The sequence below is a fragment of the Larimichthys crocea genome, chromosome XXIV (assembly GCF_000972845.2).
Source record: "Larimichthys crocea isolate SSNF chromosome XXIV, L_crocea_2.0, whole genome shotgun sequence".
Taxonomy (NCBI): Eukaryota; Metazoa; Chordata; class Actinopteri; family Sciaenidae; genus Larimichthys; species Larimichthys crocea.
The window spans coordinates 12,890,582-12,908,824 of NC_040034.1; the positions used below are offsets into that span (position 1 = coordinate 12,890,582).

The window sequence follows — 18,243 nt, forward strand, 5'->3', positions numbered from 1 at the left end:
TTGGTGAATATCAAACATTACTGCTTTAAACAAAACACGTGCATCTTACCCCTTAGGTAGAAGAACTTTCTATAGTAGTAGGCTCCCAGGTCCACGTGCTCCACAATGTATTGTTTCCCCTTTTCGCTGATCGTACTGAGGCCTTCCTTTGGTCCCTCTAGCACTGCTACTCCAGCATTCGTGCAGTGCGTGCTCACAGATGTTTCATACATGTTCACATCCCCACTCAGGGTCCCTGAGGCACTGTTACTTGTCCCACCACCCACAAGCCCATGATACCCTGTCCCGCCTCCTCCCAATCTGCGTTTCCCATTGCTATCAGTGCCTATCTCGTTGCGGAAGCAGGGGCAACTTAGCAACATTTCATTGCTCTGTTCATCCCCTGCGTCCAGACCAGGACTGTCCCTAGAGCTGAGCTCTTCCTGGCTGCCACTCGGGGAGCTGTAAGGCAGGCTGTGTGTGGACGAGAGGGTGGAGGTAGCCGAGGCTACAGCAGCAGCAGATGCCCCTGTGGTGGTGTTTTTCCTCTTGCCTGCAATCTGCCGCAACTGAGCAATTTCATTGAGGTCAAACAGCATGCTCTGAACATCATAGTGGGCAAAGCCTTTCTGGCACACCCAGGGCTTGAAAGGAGGGCCCATGTCATCTGTCCGGCTGTCCTCTACATCAGACCCAGCTTTGGGAGAGTCCGACTCACCCCGCACGTTTCGAAGTTTACGGAATATAGACTCGCCCCCCGTCTCAGATTTAGTTCTTCTCTTTGGGGGCTTATCTCTGTCCTTGGCTTTAGGAGGCTGGGTGTCCACGGCATCCTCATGAAGATCAATGCTGGCCTGCTTGGATCCAACATTCAGCATGTCCTCTAGCTTCTCTGGTGCGGGGCTACGCTGGTCCACTTTGTCCCCTTGATAGCCCTTAAGCATTTCAAAGAAGCTCTCTCCAGATGCTCCATGTTGATCTATTGAGGAGGTGCTACCATATTCGCGATGGAGAGGGGACCATTTAGGTCCTGATGGTGGACCCCATTCCTCTCCACTGTCTCCACTGCCTTCCATCTCACTGATAGTCATGTCACTGTTGCTGCGCTGACGGATACGTCTTTGTCGTGGGTTTCTGTGTGCAGGTCCTCTGTAGTCTCCTGGGGATAGGTAACGGCTATCAGGGCTGTAGTTGTTAGCAGGGGCCTGGGTTCGATTCTTTAAAGTATTGTGGATGTTACGCAGCATTGACGAGTCCTGAGGGCTCATTATAGAGCCTAACTTAACGTGACTTTTTCCAGCGGGGGGAACACTAGAGTTCTCAGGCTCTGTAGCCGAGTGCCAAACAACCCCTGCCATGTCTTTTCTTGGGGGCCAGTCAGCCACCCGAGCCCGTACACCCATTTTAGGCACTCCTGTGCTCACAGTGGCATGGACATTGTCTGTGCGGGTTGGCACAGCCCCTCCATTGACCAAACGGAGGTGGCGAGTGTAAAATTCATCAGTGGCGGGGATGGAACCCCCAACGGTGCGCTCCATGGGCAGGCGCTTCAGGCTGGTCATGACACCAGTGCCAAAGGCTAAAGGCACTTAGCATGGAGACATGACTGCCTCTCGGCTCCCTCTGCCGCTCCCTGACTTCATGAGCAGGTTGATTGTCTGGATCAACAGGTGAAGAGGCAGAAAAATGGAAGGGGCAAGCCCACTTCTTCAGCACTCAAGCCTGCATACTGCTTCCTTAACAGTGTCGACACTGCCACTTGGCATTTTTCTTACTCCAACCATTCAATCCTGAAAAGAAAAGAACAATCAGTTAGTCAACTTTAGTACAGGAAAACCAGATGATTTTACATTTATTTGGCTTTGATCAGTGCTCTGCTACACTCTCCTTGACATGGGAGAAAGCACAATGGTAATTACAATCTCACGTCTTGAGCCAAGCACAGCTCAAATTGCTCCTTAAATTTTCCTGCTCTGAAAACTCTTCTTACTCAATACTCATCCACACCACATGTGAGCCTTTCCTGTGAAAAGTGGGAGGCCATCTTTACAAATATGCAGATGTCGAAAGTGAGAGACACATAAAAACATAAAAACCACAAACCCGCCTGCAGAATAGAACGTGGATGCCCCCCCCAATGGTTTTTACGAGCCAGTGAAAAGTCACTGGCATGTTCAATTTCAGATAAGGGGGCCAACGTTTCAAACCAATTTCAGAATAAGCATCGAGGGGGAAACATGAAAGCTCAGCCAAATTCAAAATGAGTTCAACAATGTGTGTCATTTTTTTTTCTTGAGGGCCTAAGTAAAATCATAGCTTTGCCCAAAATCAGTTAATTTATACAAAGCGAGCGGTAAAGACGACTTATTCAGAAATTTCATAAACCTGTTCAGGAATTCTGTTAAAACCAAGAGAGAAAAAAAAATCATCTGGTTCTATCAAAAACTTTCGTTTCTTCAGCTGGCATTCCTTAAAACCTTGCTGTGTCGCCAACGCCTCTCTCGACGTGACTCGTCAGAAGCCAACATTAGCGAATTGTAACGCTGAATTGCAGTTTTCTCAATCAAATATCCCAGGCTGCACATCAAAAAGCAAAGAGGCCCTTTGAAAGTCATCTGAGAAGTGAGTGATGATCCTCCGCCTGACAAATCGGGCCAATTTGGCAGTGAAACACTAGGAGAGATTAAGGCTCCACTCTCAGTCAGCCCCGCCTGGCTGTGGCTGTGATCACATTAGCCACTAGCAATCAGAGCACTGTGACAGGCCTACAGCACAGGCACGTTCACACTGCACCCCAACCCCAAGTCATTCACCTTTGCTTTAAACAATAAGAGTAATCAAAGAAGTCAAAGACATGGAAAGGAGTGCAGAATACCACAATACTACCACAGTGGCTTAACTGTGTCAAATGTTCCCTAGACAATGCAGTTTGTTTGATGATATCAGCATCAATATACAAAGGCTCAAATCTCAAGACTCGGGATATGATTCAGGAGTTTTTTTTTTCTCCTAGAGTGCCTGAGGCAAAGCATCCCGAGTCAGCTTTTCTTCAAAACAGGAGCATTTTCTGACAATAAACCTCTAAACCTGTGAATATTGTGCAGCAGAGACCCACTGTGTTAGCCTAATATTGAGCAAAGCAAGCAACAAAAGATTGTGCGGCAAAACTAATAATTTATGTTCCAGTCCAAAAGCGAGTTGAACTGTTATTTGATTTATTACAACCTTTCTGAACCACAAACACAAAGCAGCAGTGAACGAGGTCCTCAAACAAGAAATTCATTATAGAGGAGCTTAATATGCTAACAAGAGTCTGATAATAAGATGATAAGAGCTAGATTATTCGCATAATACCATCAAATGAAATGGACCGGCCGATATTCAGATTTCAAAAGCAGGGATATAACAGTTTCATTGTTACATGATGTGAAATCTTCAGCCAGAAGAAATTTAAATTAGATGAAAGCAAATATCACAACTGTCATCTTTCATCAAGCCTCCCTGGGAACTTATTGTTTGGAGCATGGGAGTAAAATGTAGAGAGCAGATTAATAAAAACTCATTAAGTAATAAAAAAAAAATTAAAAAATCATGTCCTACTAACACCCTAATGTCTCTGACATGAATAAGTGTATGTAAGTTAAACTGCGGGTCCTGTCCCAGAGTATTGGGCCTCATTCCCTCATGCTGCTGAGTGCCCACAGGGACAGACGGAAGAATAGGAGCTACACACACGTGCCCCAGAAAACAGGCCTCTAATCTCCTGTCTGCCGGACATGCAGACAGATGACGGTCTTTTCAGATTAAAATAAAGAGTGCGGCGTAGAGACAGAGAGAGTGTGTCTTATGTATGCTTGTGTGATGGAGAGAGAGCAAGAGACGGTCAGAGAGAAGCTGGAAAGAGAGAAAAAAAAAAAAAGACCCACAACATTCACACACTATCTCCTTCATCCATCGCCTGCAGAATTAAACTGAGCATTTTTTTTTTCATAAGTCTGTGGGGACATGTCCAGACAGCTACAGCCTGTTGACTAAATGAGGTTAACCTCCTGTAATTGGGGCTCTGACCTCCCATCTGGGCTGTAAAGCCCGTCGAAAGATGAGGATGCAGGAGAAGGGCTGGTGATATCGCGGCACACCTCTGGAAGTGCTACAATTTGTTGTTCTGTTTGTAAAGTCTAGACTCAGAGGACTGCGCTCCGATTGAGTAATATGCCCTTTTTTGACGACTCAGCCTGCATATGTTACAGGTGACTCAGGCAGCAGGCTCTCCAGGATCTTGTGACAAAACACACACACACATACAGACATACTACATGGAATTAAAGATGGAAGACAGACAGCAGGACGGCGATGAATCATGATCATGAACCTTGGGTCTGGGTCTTTTTTATAGCTGACTCATAAAAATCAGAGCAACTAAAAGAACAAGCGCTTAGTCATCATAAAGACGCAGCATGGGGTGCTTGACACTCCTTCTGGAGGCGAGGCACTGTTGCTGAGCTGGCTTGGCTAACTGGTGTCCCAGAGAGAAAGGACAACACGCTGAAGTTGAAAGAGTCTTCGTCCTGGGTCTCCAAACAGAGGGAGAATGAAGTTTCCCAGTAGACTGGGCAAGTGTCTCCAAAGCAGAGACAAAGGAGCCAAAGGATTGCCCTACAAGCTTGTAATTACTGCGTGCTTCAATGGGACTAAGGGGCTGTTTGGCTGACACCATTGGCTTTCAAACAGGCACCCTAACATTTAGCCCATCGGCTCTCCCTGTCTCCTAATCTTTTCCTGCTCTAAGGGCTCACTGGGCTGTTGGGCAGCAGGCACAAAGGTCCCTCTGTCCTGGCTTGGGCAAGACTGGGGCCCCATTCCAACATAGTGAAGTCTTTGAAAACCGCCTGGCACGGGAACCTCGCTATGGCTGTGTACATGCGGCCTGCCAGGAAAACCAACTTAATTAGATGCAAGGAGGAACTGGAAAGATAGAGACAAAGCAAACACTGAACCAGAATTTGGAAACAAGGGCAACAGAAGCATGAAAGAGCTGCGATGAGCAGAGAAAGACAGAAGAAGAGCTACACCTGGACAGGAAAAGGATTACACATCTGTATCTGACAGATGACTAAGATTAGGGGAAGTAACGTGGGAAAATCTTTTCTTTCCGGGCAAGTTTGAGCTAAAGACTCAAGCCAGACGGCAGTTAAACCTCAAACTCGTCCACAGTGAGCAAGCTTTCCCCAGTCAGAAAACATCTGTAGTAACATAAACTCCAATGACTCCTACACAACATTATTTTGAGCAGTGACGAGGTAAGCTGGGGTCTCACATCCACTAAGGTGCAGCCTAACCACGACTGTCTAAAGGCACAGGAAGTAACAAAGCATCTCCATCTGGGGTTGCTCTTTTCTTTTCTTTTTTATTTTATGTCTGCTCCCTCCTCCTGTATGAACATCTGGCTGAGAACCAGGCACAAACCTGCCCGTCTGATTGAGCAAATCTGAGAACCTGACACCTTTGGAGAAAAACAGGCAGGCCTGCTGGCAGACAAACGATACTAGCGTCACCCAACCGCGAGTCGAGATCCTGGAATTCCACCAATTTCAGCGGAGGAAGTGATGAACGTCTGTGTGAGGGGGGAAGAGAAGAAGGGCATGTTCGGGCAAACTCTTGGGAGAGAAGTGCAACACTGACTGTCCCGACTGTTAGAAAACACTTTAAAGCCTTGCACGACTTCACAACTGCAGGCTTGTCTTCTCGTCGTCTTTGCAGCTACCACAATAACATGAGAACTGAACTGACGAATTGTTCAGCTGACCACACGCATGAAATGCATGTGTAGTTTTGAGCGCTTTAGAAACTGGTGGCGGCGGCGCATCGACATTCATCATCGCCATTGTTCTGTCATGTGCTGCTTCTCTGCCCTAACTCTGGGCCCCTCGCTATCGCTGCAGCACAGTTCAGTGAGTAATGGGTATAGCGAACCACTGGCAAAGTGAATTTCACTCACAGCCTTGCACAAGAAGACAGTTCTGGAGGAGTGCCAGAATATATTCATTGGCATTATCTCCGGCAGGGTGTCCTCAATCCTTCCTCTCACGTCTTATCCTCCAGAAACTACTCCACCAGGGTTTCACATATTACGTGGGAGAGACAGCAGGATAAATAGACACTTGAAACACTTGACATAGTTTATAGTTAGCAATGGCAAAGCCATTCCTATTTCCAATGTCATTATCTGGGTGGGCCAGGAGTTTGACAATGACGCCTTTGTCCAACTCCTTGAGGGCCATTTACTTCTAAAAAAAAAATCTAATTGCACCGCTAACAGCTTAGGTGGTCTGCTTATACAGAGTAAAGGAGGGTTACTACTTCTTATACTCTGATCTGTCAGCCGCTCTGTCAAAAACAAGAAGTCCAGAGTCTTAAACAGACTTGTATTCAATTGATTTAAATGACATAAAACCACCGCCTGCACAGAAGTTTAACAACTTCATGGTCCATAAATACATTAATCTAAAGAGACTGAAGCCAGAGTTGGTTTAGTGCCTCATATCTGACGCAAGGTTATACATGTAGATGACTTGTCTTTACTGAGAAGGCTCAGTGCTGTAAAGAGCAATGGAGAGAAAGCAGTGTGCTGCTGCCTGAAGAGGAATGTAAAAAATTCTAATGAGGTGGCTGCCTGGCTGCTGAGCTGCAGCAGTTTGGAGCCCGAGCTTTAAAAAGTGGAAGTCTGCTCTAGGCTGCACTTTCCCTCTCCCTGCCCTCTCTGCCCGTCTCAACCCTAGGACTCCATTAGAGAGAGAGAGACAGTGAGCATTTGATGCACATGGACAGGTATACAAAGAGACAAAAGCTCTCGCACACACATGCGTGACAGTGCAAAAAACCCAGAGAGCAAAAACAACCAAATTTGCTAGAGACTACACGAACACAAACCAGACGTTTTGGCTCATAAGCATAAACCCAGGGAGCTCATGGGACAATAGCTATTTTTGAAGACATATCAAACTGCTTTTTGTTTCTGCCAACATCAAAGACAGAAAGTTTTCTGTCCCCTGGCAACTCATCGAGATGCTATTTCTGCAAAGCCCGTCTCAAATAAAGATTACCTTTTCTTGGAAATCGCACGTTTGAAATGGAAGTTATAGCTTCTGCCTAGGGTCCAGTCAGGGCTGCTGAGAACGTGAAAACGTCTACATGATTTTGTCTCCATAATCTCTCTCAACATAAATAAAAATGAAAATGTACAGTGCATGCAAATAAACATGGTGACAAGTTTCAATCACCACCACTGCAGAGACTAACTCAACACAGCTCAACATGTTTTCAGCATCTGGTTCAAGAACCAGAGCTAATTTTGTGGAAAAGGGGTTCTTCTCTTCATAATATTTTATGTTTGGAGCCATGATTGCAGCATTCCTTTTATTCTTGTTTGCTATCTTGCCGTTACATATTAGCCTGCAACTAATCATGGATGTGTGTGCATGCTCTGTGCATAAACGTGTCTACATAGCAGACAAAATATTACAGGAAATGCAAAACTTATTTGCATACCAGCAGTCTCATAGTTTATTTTCATTCTAAATTTTGTAGTATTTTAATGGTATAATGTGTTTTTCAATGAATCTATTTCATAAAAAAAAAAAAAAAAGTGCAATTGCCTCCAGGGAACACTACAGGGAGTACACATACCACAGATTGAGAACCAGTGCACTACACCGATGGAGCACTATAAAGATAGTTGTTTGCCACGAGTGGTGGCAAAAAGCCAAAAGCTGGTGAAAAAGTCCAAAAGTTCACCCTGTCAACTGCCGCTCCGACAATAAACTCCACCCGCAGGTGCTTGATGAGCACACTCAACACTGTAATCATTAGCACTTGAGCTTTCTGCGTATAACTATCCAAAAACCTGCATCGTATTATTATGATCAGTTATTTGCCAAATTATGTTACTTTACGATTCATTTGCTAACCTTATGAACAACAAATTTCCTGGACAACCGCAGCCCAGGTACACAGAGGCCTACACATATATTATGAGGAAAGAACAGATGGGCACGGCTGTGTAGATGAAATGCAAATACACCTTCCACAAATTTGAAACTTTGTCGCTGATTACAGAATAGTCTATGTCCTCGAGTTTCGACACAACACTTGAGGTTCACCAACAAGACAAACATACTTTGATATCAGATGGCGTGATAAACACAGGAGCTTTGGATTTCAAACTAACCCCTAGCTCTTTGAAAGCGTCTTAGACCTCCTGTTTCTACTGACAGCTCCTATAAGGAGGCTGTAAGGTGACTCCAGACTTGGCAGTCATGCATTTGAATTTAACAACTGCACCTTTATTGCTGGTATGTTGGAGGGATTCCACTTGTTACACTGTAGTACAAAACACAGCCATTTGTGTTTGACAAAAAAAAATAAAAATTTGCCTCGCTGACCTGAGCAACTAGGCCACTTAGATTAACCCCAAATGAAATGGGAGCATTTCCCAGCAGTGTGCCTTGTTAAACAGGGCAATGTGGGCTGGGGCAGAGAGGTGTTTATAGAGGCACTCTGTTTTCTCTATTCGCCCAACAAAAAGTAAATATGCCTTTCATAATACCTGAAAAGCAGTGAACCGATGTGTTACAAAACAAATACTTCTAGCTCAGCATGAAGCTGGCACACATCTCTCTGTGTGTGCTCAAATGTGTGTGCTGGGGATGCAGTGGTTTCCTTCAGTCGAGGATTAAAATAGAAGGGATGCGAGAGGAGCGGCAGCATAATTAACAGTGTTGATGCAAGGAGGGGGGCTGAGTGAATAGTTTGTGTTTGCCGTCTATAATTCAGTCTCTCCACGTGCCAGAAGGCGTGAGGATGGGGCTCAGCCAGGGGGCTCACCAAACACTTCCAAGCCTGCCATTACTTCATTCTCGGATCACAGGCATGCACGAGCAAGACAAATCGGAGTAAGCCCGCAAGTGCTGCTCACACATCTCATGTATCTAGCATGTTCAGATTCATTTCGACTACTTTGTTTGATCGATGTCACGTCACCGCCAGTGGCAAGCAGAGTTGTGAAGCTGTAGGAAAGTTTTGACAGGGACAAACAGAGCGGGTCATCGAGCATAACTTCAATCATATCATGGTGTTTTGTTTGTGCTGGTGGTCCGGACATGAGATGTGTCAGTGTGTAGCGTGCACCGCTGGCTGCTCAAGGCTGGGGGCATCCAGTGGTCACACACACTGCGTGCCAGGAAACCATGCTGTGAGCATGTGTGTGCCCATCAGTGAGTATTGGTCACATGCCCAGCGCCAGTTCTTGCTGGGCCCAGGCCAATACAGCCATTTACTCCTGTGGCCTATGGCTACTAACAGTGGAAATGAATGGGAGGCAGTCAATAATATTCCTGAATATCATCATGCTTAGACACAACAAGCATGTACAAATCTTCACTGGGATGCCAAATCACGTGGCCCCATTGTTCCAACTGTAAACACAATGTTTTTAGACTCCTGTTAGTGAGAGCTTAGAGCTCAGAGGGTGATAACGTTGGTTGTGGGGTTGCAAAGGGGTGGGAAATTTCTGGGAAATTTCCAGAAACTTTCCACCATAAACTGGGAAATTTTGGAAATACTCAAAATTGGAAAGTTTCCATGGAAATTTGCAGGAATCAAATGGAAATTGGGGGTAATTTAGTAATTGGGGGTAAGCTAGCATCATAAGAAGCCTCATAAATGATCAATGAAATTATTTACCATCTAACCTCTCAGCTATCTATCTATGGTATGAAGACATTTTCATGTGCTATTTGCAAGTTGAATATTAATATCATACATCAAATATATTTACCCCTTAATATCATCAAAATAAAAATCAAATGAGATTATATTTATGAGTGCATGAAAGAGTACATGTATGTAGTATGAACTTGTGGGTTTGGCATGACGACAGGGCCGGGGTGAGGGCAGTTAGGTGTTCAAGTACAACTGTGTATGAGCGGAAAGGTCAGTCGACAGGAGTCTGACGGATTCTCACAGGAGAGGTGTCAATATGACGGATGCCTGTGATGTTTGGAAGTCATCCACTGCCGTGTCCTCTCACATCCTCTGCCCGATTACACAGGTAGCAAACAAGCCAAATCACAGAGGGAGAATTACGACGAGACCACCCACACCACAATGAAAGCAAAGCGTGATTTAATTCATCGCAAACTCAGAAATAATCAAGCGTTAAGAGAGAAAAATCATGTGCCCGTGCGACAACAACAATGCATCTGTTGCTAAAAACACAGACACATTAACTAAATGGCCAGATCAGATAACAGCCTGGCAGGAAAAACAGAATGAAAACACTGTCAGCAACAAAGAAACAGATAGTTGTCAGGGAACTCGAAACTTTCAATAGAAACTCATTGTGTTGCTGACATCACATTTACTTTGAGTATGACATGTTGATTTGTTCTTCATTTTGACAGGGTTGTCTGGACAGGTTTTGGCACGGTGATGTTGTGGAAGAGGAGCAGTTGTTTGATTACGCAGTTTGGGAAGGGTCAGGACCCCTTTGAGCAAACATGAGAAACATGAGCTTCGCTGTAGCAGCAGCATCGACCACAGGCTATTTAAAAGGCCCCCTGAGAACGAAATCTGTCATAGGATGCTCTGCTTATCCTTTGGAGTTCATTTTCATCAGTCAAACTTATCCAGTAATCAATCGATCAACAACTGCTTGGCAAACAAGTAGACCTCTGCAGAAATCAGGGTGAAGCAAATCTGATTTGACTGCACAGATGAATTGGGGCAGCTATAATGGGATGCCACAGTATAAGGATTCCCCACAGACTAATAGCAGTGACAGACGAGCATGGGAAACAATAGGATCCTTAGCTGAGAGAGCAGCAGTCACAAGGAAAACACAGCAAGCCATCCTGGAAGGCCAGAGTCAAGGTGAAAGCTTGATTAATACCCCCTTACATTGGCCAAATAGCTGCTGTGCTGCCACCAGACATAAATTGTGCACAAGACGCGCGGTGCAATTTTGTAATTAACCCAAAGTTTGCAAGGATGAAGGCACAAAAATAAGAGTAGGATCTTGCTAGGTAAGCGATTTAACAAGGTAACAACGGCATGCTCTGCAGTGCTGGGGACAGACAGAGGGAAAGCTTCAGCACGAGCTGACATGACCAGTGCAGTGAAGTAGGTGGAGTGGCTGGGGGGGTGTGCAACAAAGGAAGGGCTTATTATCCTCGCAGAAAACCTCGGGGGGATTCTCTGCCGTGTCTCTGAAGAAGCCTGGCTGACTGTTGTTCCCTACAGCTTGGAGGGCAGCCTAAATCCCCCAGCCGAGGACTCAGTGGAAAGCTCAGGTGTGCTTCAGTAATCACTGCTAATTGTCAGAAATGGCAAGTATTTTCTAAATGAGGCGGTTACGCACTTGGAGAGGCTCGACGGGGAATGGAAATCCACAGCGACGGCATGGCAACGCTGTACACGTGAACCATTTCCAGTCATTGATTCTGGCACGTGCCCAGTGCATAGCCCAGTACACTTCCAGTCCAATTATAAACAGTCAGACCGCAGAGTTAATCAATTCATACGGAGTCATTTGGGCTGCGATAAGTCAGCAAGTGTTGCATAACAGTGGAGCCCTGCTAAATCACAGTCTGTGCCAGAAAAATCACAGTGCAAAATCTGCACTGCTCTGCACTGCACGTACTGGGACACTCAAGCCAGCTCTGCAACTCTGGTTTATCATGCTCCCCGAGCCTGTTCCATGCAAGCAGCAGCACATGGTGCAGTGTTTGCTGTTTGTTAAAATACATGACAGCAAATGAACATCTGCTTTATTAATCGGACAACATCAGACAGTTGTCCCAATAATTCTTCTGTTTTAGTCTCGGTTCATAGAAACACAGTGAAGCATAATGCAATTAACACACACACACACACACACACACACACACACACACACCCTCTTTATCCCCACGGCTGGCATTAATCAGGACGTTGCATCCCCACAAGTCACAGGGGAGGAAAATATGCAAGTTTTGACTGGAGCTCTCTGTGAGTCCCTCGTTTGTATTGTGTTTGCTTTGCTAGTGTTGTGTGTTTTAACACCTGATTTGTGTTTCTAGGATCTGAAAAGAATCGAGGCAAAAAGGTGAGCATCCAGGGAACGGCAGCAAACCAAGGACATATGCGCACTCTGTCTAGTAACAGCTACAATGGTGACTTACTCTTAATCAGCACTCGAGGCGAGTATGAGTAATAGGTTTACACAAACATGACAACAACCTCCTCCCTCGCACTAAGAGTAATGATAACCGCTGAGATATCGCACAGGAATGTGATAACATACGGTTTAACACAGGGACACAAAAAAGTTCATAAGCTTCTACATGCATGTATTATACAAGCACACGCCCATCTTCATATTTACATGCCAGCTTTCAGTTTGCAAATGTGCTTCTCTTGTGTAGCAAAGCTGTAGGCAGGGTATCCAGGAATACATCAATGAAACGCACAGGAAACAGGCTGTGAGAGAGGAAAGGCTGGGAAAGCAGCCATGTTTGTTATTAGCCGGCCCTATCTGCCCTTTGCACCTGGAGCAACATGGAAAGAAAGACAGTATAGGCTGTATAGCCTCAATATTCTAACATCAGTATTGAGTTATTTCTGTTTTCTTAAAGGCTGGGGTAATGATACACATCTGCATGAATGATGACAGAGGGACATTTTCCTCCACACTTCACTCCGTCCACCTGAAACGTGTGTTTCATTTGAATGTAGCAAAGACGGCCTTCGCCTTCACAGTGCTCTCATTCTTCCCTCTCAGCTTTTCTGAGAGCAAAGCAGGAACTCGCAGGGTGGAAATGGATTCCCTGGTTCCAAAAGCAAAGGATGTGGAATTTTTTTCGAGCAATATGAGGAGGGATTTTTTTTTTCTTCTTCTTCTTCTTTGAGTACAGGAAACAAAGCACAACACAAACTGCAGCAAGAATGCTTTCGCTATATTAGAGCACTTCAAACAAGAGAGTGATCAGGGGAAAACTTGAGGCACAGTAAACTCGTGCCAGCATTCCTGCTTCACTACATATCGCATGGTAAACACGGCTCCTGAAAGTAACGAAAACAGTTGTAAGCATGAACAGGAATGAGAACAGACCTGTCTGCGCATTGAAATCTGTTTTGAGCTCAGCCATGACCAAGCCCTCGTGCATTCCTTGCCTGCTTCTCAGATTTCTGTCCACAGGAGGGACAACAGCAAAAACCTCGGTGGTTTTCTGGATGTGGAATTATTTTCCACCGCTGCCCACATAGGCTCTGCATGGGGCACGGGCCTGTAACTCTGCTTGATGTTTTGATTCTTCTCCCCGAGCAGAATTTCTGTAATCTGCTCCAGAAAAAGAGAGAGAGAGTTTTTGCAGGCCAAAACAGAGAGACAGTATAGCAACTGGCAGACATGTCCAGACAATACCGAGCACGTCGTCACCGTGTGGCAGCGGAGATAGCCTGCAGCAACACATCATCATCACAATCCTAGAATTCAATATGGAAAGTTCCCCTCCTCCTCCTTCTTCTCTCACTTTTAAGTTCTTTAAACTAAAGTGGTTGTTTGTCAAAGCGTCTTTTCCTTCCCCATCTTCCGATCTTTGCGCCATGTCGTGCTATTTCCAGCGTGTATGAGGTTTGATGGGAGCAGAAAAGGGGAATTACACAGTGTCTGATCTCTGCATGACTGTGGGTTTTGGTTTAGGGTTGAAAGTTGGAGGCAGGATGACAGAAAACCAGTCACAGAGATGTTGCTTCAGCTCATGAGCTTATAAAATACAAACAGACCACTGAATGCAAACCCAAACGTAAGTCAGGTAAGGTCCACATCGGATTCAATAGCAACACCTGTCCCACGACTAAACTCCCTCAGCGTCTGTGCAGCCTACAGAAGCTCCCACATAGATAATTACAGTGTCCGAATTGCATTGCATTTTTATTTTTGCAAGGTCAGAATTCCCCAAACATTGTGGCAGGTGGGGTGAAAAGGAGGTGGGGGTAAAATTTTCCTTTGTCTGCACGCATTTACTCTGTGACAGTGCGCTGAAAAGGGATTACATCATCACCATTGTAGCTTCTGAGCCCTCTGCTTTCCTCTATTGGCTGGTATACAGTGGACCATCCGATCCAGACAAAGACAGAGCATTCCAACAGTTTAGGAAGCAGGAAACGCAGACCCACAGTCACACCTCATTACAGTCAAACTCATCGACCCGCTCAGTCACCAGCGAAAAGACAAAAAACGCCGGAGGCCATATTATCATCAAGTCATTTGACTTCTGACTATGGGATGACTAATACTGGTCAGACACATCACTCATGTTAAAACTGACGGAGCTTCCCCTTTTTTTTTTCCTGGAAAAGTGATATATTTCAAGCCTCAGCTGAAGATTGTGTCAAACCTCATGAACACATGACTCATATTTTTTTTTTCTTTCTGTCTCAGTCATAGAATAAACACGCATGAAGAAATGGGCCTTGTAGCAAACATCGGTCATGTCGGTGCACCAGATCATCCAGGGCCATATCACAAGGTTTGTTTAGTTTGTCGTCTGGTCTGTCATCAGTGAGAGGCAGTTTGAGGTGGCAGGGCCAGCCAGTCAGTCAGTCAGTCAGTCAGTCAGGTGGTACTGCACATTTCCAAAAAGTGAGGTCAAGAAATGATGTAACCTTTGTCTATTTCCATCTTATTTTAACTCTATTTCACTATAATTATCAAGTGGGTTTTATTTTTCTGTTTATTTTAGATCAATTATGTCATTCTGACCCTGTTTTTATGATCAATCTATGTCTTTTTTATGTGAAGCATGTTAGTTTTTTGTTGTAAAGCTCATTGAGCTGCATTTCTCGTGTAACTTTATGAGGGTAAGACATGAACTTTAGACATGAACATCATGAACCCAATAAAGAATAATATACATTGAGCTTAATCATAATAATCTTAATAATCATTATAAAACTGTTATCGTGAGCATTTCTTGATGCCCAGTTAGTATAATTACAGCGCACACATTCCACAGTGGCAAATTATAAAGCGGCACAACGCTCCTCTTGTTGTTGTCTTTTATCTTTGCTCGAGCTATTCCCTTCGAGCCGATGCACAAGAGACAATAGAAACATAAGCTCAACTTAGCAACAGGAAGCATCCCTCCGTGAATGTGTGGGCACGTCTGAAAGACCCTACGACAAATGAAGCACAATAACAATTGCCTTTGCAATGTGAGAGGTATGATTCATGTAAGTGAAAATAGAAACATTGTCCTTCAGTAATAAACTAGAGGAAGGATCATTTACGCTGATGGGGAAACGTGAGAAGTGATGGCTTTGTTTGAGTTTGTGCATTTTGATGAGGGAAGCACAAAACTAATCTTTGGACTCTTCAGTGAGTTGTTACTCTTATGAGCTTCACGCTGCCTTGGCTACAAACTAGTCTCCTTAAATGAGATGTTTTAATCCTAACCTCGAGTTGGTGTTTTTTTAAAAACACAGACATGTTGACAGTTCTGATTAGAACAGAGCGTGCATGCTTTAGATTAATCCTCTATAACAAATCCCATCAGAGGACACGAAAAGCAGTCCAGTGTGAATAATAATACCAAATGGGACAAAGCTTGAGATTAAACTGACCAGTAAAAAAAAAAAAACGGCAGTGCAGTTGTATGATCAGTCAGGTTTGGCAAAGCCTATCAAGAATGCTAAAAATCCTTGATCCTCAGCCAAAAGCTAAACTCCAAAGCTCTCCTTTTTTTTTTCTGACTCATGCTCAGTTATCCAACTGCTACTGGAGTGGGCACTGTGATTCAACAAGAGGAAATCCCACTGATTTTCAGTTTCCTACCTGCATAGTTGGAGTTGATATTTTGTACATTTAAAAAACTTTGGCACAGTTTCCTGGTTGTTACTATCTAAAACACACCTCTGTTTGCATTGCTGTGCCACATCTTTCCTATTCAATGATCAAAAAAACAGTGTCTGCTCTGTGTGGCCCCCACAGTGGCTCCTATATTCTGCACATTACGCATACATCAGAAATGTCCCCTGTGGACATCCTGTTTAACATATTGATTAGATTGAATGCAATCAGGCTTGGCCTAATCTGATGTTGATCCAGGCATAAGGAAATCACCTTTGCCTCCTCATGTGGCAACAACACTGGGGAATACCATGATGGAAAAACATACTGATTTTCGCATGGTGACATGTAGTGGCGTACGATACCACCTGTGAATCGTCTCCACTAAAAGCAGTGCAGTGGGGAACAATGCCCTTGACACATACAGCGACGCAGCGAAACGTTTTGACAACCGATTAGAAACGTTTGGTCTTCATTAGTTACACACACACACACACATACACAATATATGTATATATATATAACAGTGGCACTGATTGCGCACTGGCTGGCTCCACTGCACCTTCACACAGCACAAAGATGTGCTTTGTCCACAGACAGCCGACAGATGTTGCGTGTAAAACACCCCGCACATGACCGACACCGCCACCGCGTCCAAGTCTCACCTTTCTCCCTCAAACCTCTCCGGATGTCACACACCACCAAGCGATTTTTTTTCTTTCCTTCCTTTTGTTCCAACTCGTTACAATAAGTCCCGAAACATAAACTGCGCACGGCTCTTACCTTCACGGGAAACGTGTTCACTCCGGATGAAGCCGTGCCTATAATAATAATTATAATAATAAAAAAAAACAAGAAGAAGAAGCTCCGGTGTCTTCCTCCGAAAGGCAACTTGGAAGTTTGATAGAAAGTTACGGGTTTGCCTCGCTGCGCTATGCAGCTGCTGGAGGGATGAGATCATTCAGACCCCCCCTCCACCTCTCTCTCTCTCTCTCTCTCTCTCTCTCCTCGCTCGGCTGTGCCACGGAGTCGCGCGAGAAAGCTTCACGGGGAAAGCAACGTTCCCGTGGCAACAGCGCTCACCTGGAGTGGGCAGAAGACGCAGAGAGAGCGGAAACGAAGAGGTCTCACTCTGCGCACAACACAGGCTGTAAGTCTGAAAACACAGAGAAGCACATACATAGTAGTGCAGATGCACACAGATATATGATGAATAAAGATAAATAAATAATAAATAAAGAATAATAATAATAATATAGATAATATTATATATATATATATGATAATAATATAATATATATATATAGAGATAGATAGATAGATGAGTAGATAGATAGATAGATAGAGAGATAGATAGTAGATAGATAGATAGATAGATCGATCGCCCCACCTCTTCTAGGGGGTCTAGGATGCAGTGCAGGAAAGAGCTGGCCCTCCTGACCAGTTTGTTGAATCATGCTACTCCCCTTTCAAGCAGACGACTGCATGTGCACAGTGCAAAGGACGCTAAAATGAATTATGTAACAGGTTCATTTATGCACAAGAGGTAGGTATTGGGTTGATCTCGTGTCTCACCCACTCAGCTCGGGTCTCTACCAGAGGCCGGGGAGTTTAGGGTTCTGCGCATATCTTCTTCGATTCCTAGGATCGCACTCTTCTGACTGAGGCTTCAGATGTGTTCGGGGGATTTGCTGGAGCCACTCTCCCAGTTTGGTTTACTGCCCCAGTGCCCCCCACTACCACGGGGACCACGCACCCTTGACCTTCCACATCCGTTCCAGCTGCTCTTTCAACCCTTGATACTTCTCAGGTTTCTCATGTTCCCTCTTCCTGATGTTGGCGTCAGTGGGATCGCCACATCTATCACCACTACCCTCTCTGCTCTGTCCACCACCACTATGTCGGTTGGTTAGCCAGGACCTGTTTGTCAGTCTGGAAGCTGAAGTCCCACAGAACTTGGCCCTGTTGTTCTCAGCCACCTTCTGTGGTATGGCCCATCGTGGATTTAGTACTTCTATTCCATACTGGTTGCAGAGTTCCTGTATACTATCCCAGCCACTTGGTTGTGCCTCTCCATGTACGCTGATCCAGCTAGCATCTTACCCCTGCTACTATGTGCTGGACTGTCTCAGGGGCTTCTTTACACATCTGCATCTTGGTCTGGTCTACTCTGTAGATCCTGGCCTCATGGCTCTTGTGCTTATGGCTGTTCTGTGCTGCCATGATTAGTGCCTCTGTGCTGTCTGTCAGTCCTGCATTACCAGCCACTGTAGGATTTCTTGATAGCAGCCCTTCCTCTATCTGACGGTGGTACATGCCATGTAGGGGTTTGTCCCCCAGGTTGTCTGTTTCCTCCTCTGCACTCCATCAGGGTTCTG

At 44.9% G+C, this 18,243-nt stretch overlaps 1 protein-coding gene across 2 annotated transcripts in view; it reads right to left on the minus strand.

Annotated features, from left to right (window-relative positions):
- Window positions 1-16,854, minus strand: part of LOC104921325 (signal-induced proliferation-associated 1-like protein 1) — a 33,213-nt gene extending 16,359 nt beyond the window's left edge. For both annotated transcript variants that reach the window (XM_027274813.1, XM_027274814.1), the window contains exons 1-2: window positions 16,649-16,854; window positions 50-1,769 (exon numbers count right to left, since the gene is read on the minus strand). In XM_027274813.1, the coding sequence (XP_027130614.1) occupies window positions 50-1,541 (1,492 nt within the window). In that variant the 5' untranslated portion in view covers window positions 1,542-1,769; window positions 16,649-16,854. The remainder of the gene's footprint in view (window positions 1-49; window positions 1,770-16,648) is intronic.
- Window positions 16,855-18,243: the final 1,389 nt, after the last annotated feature.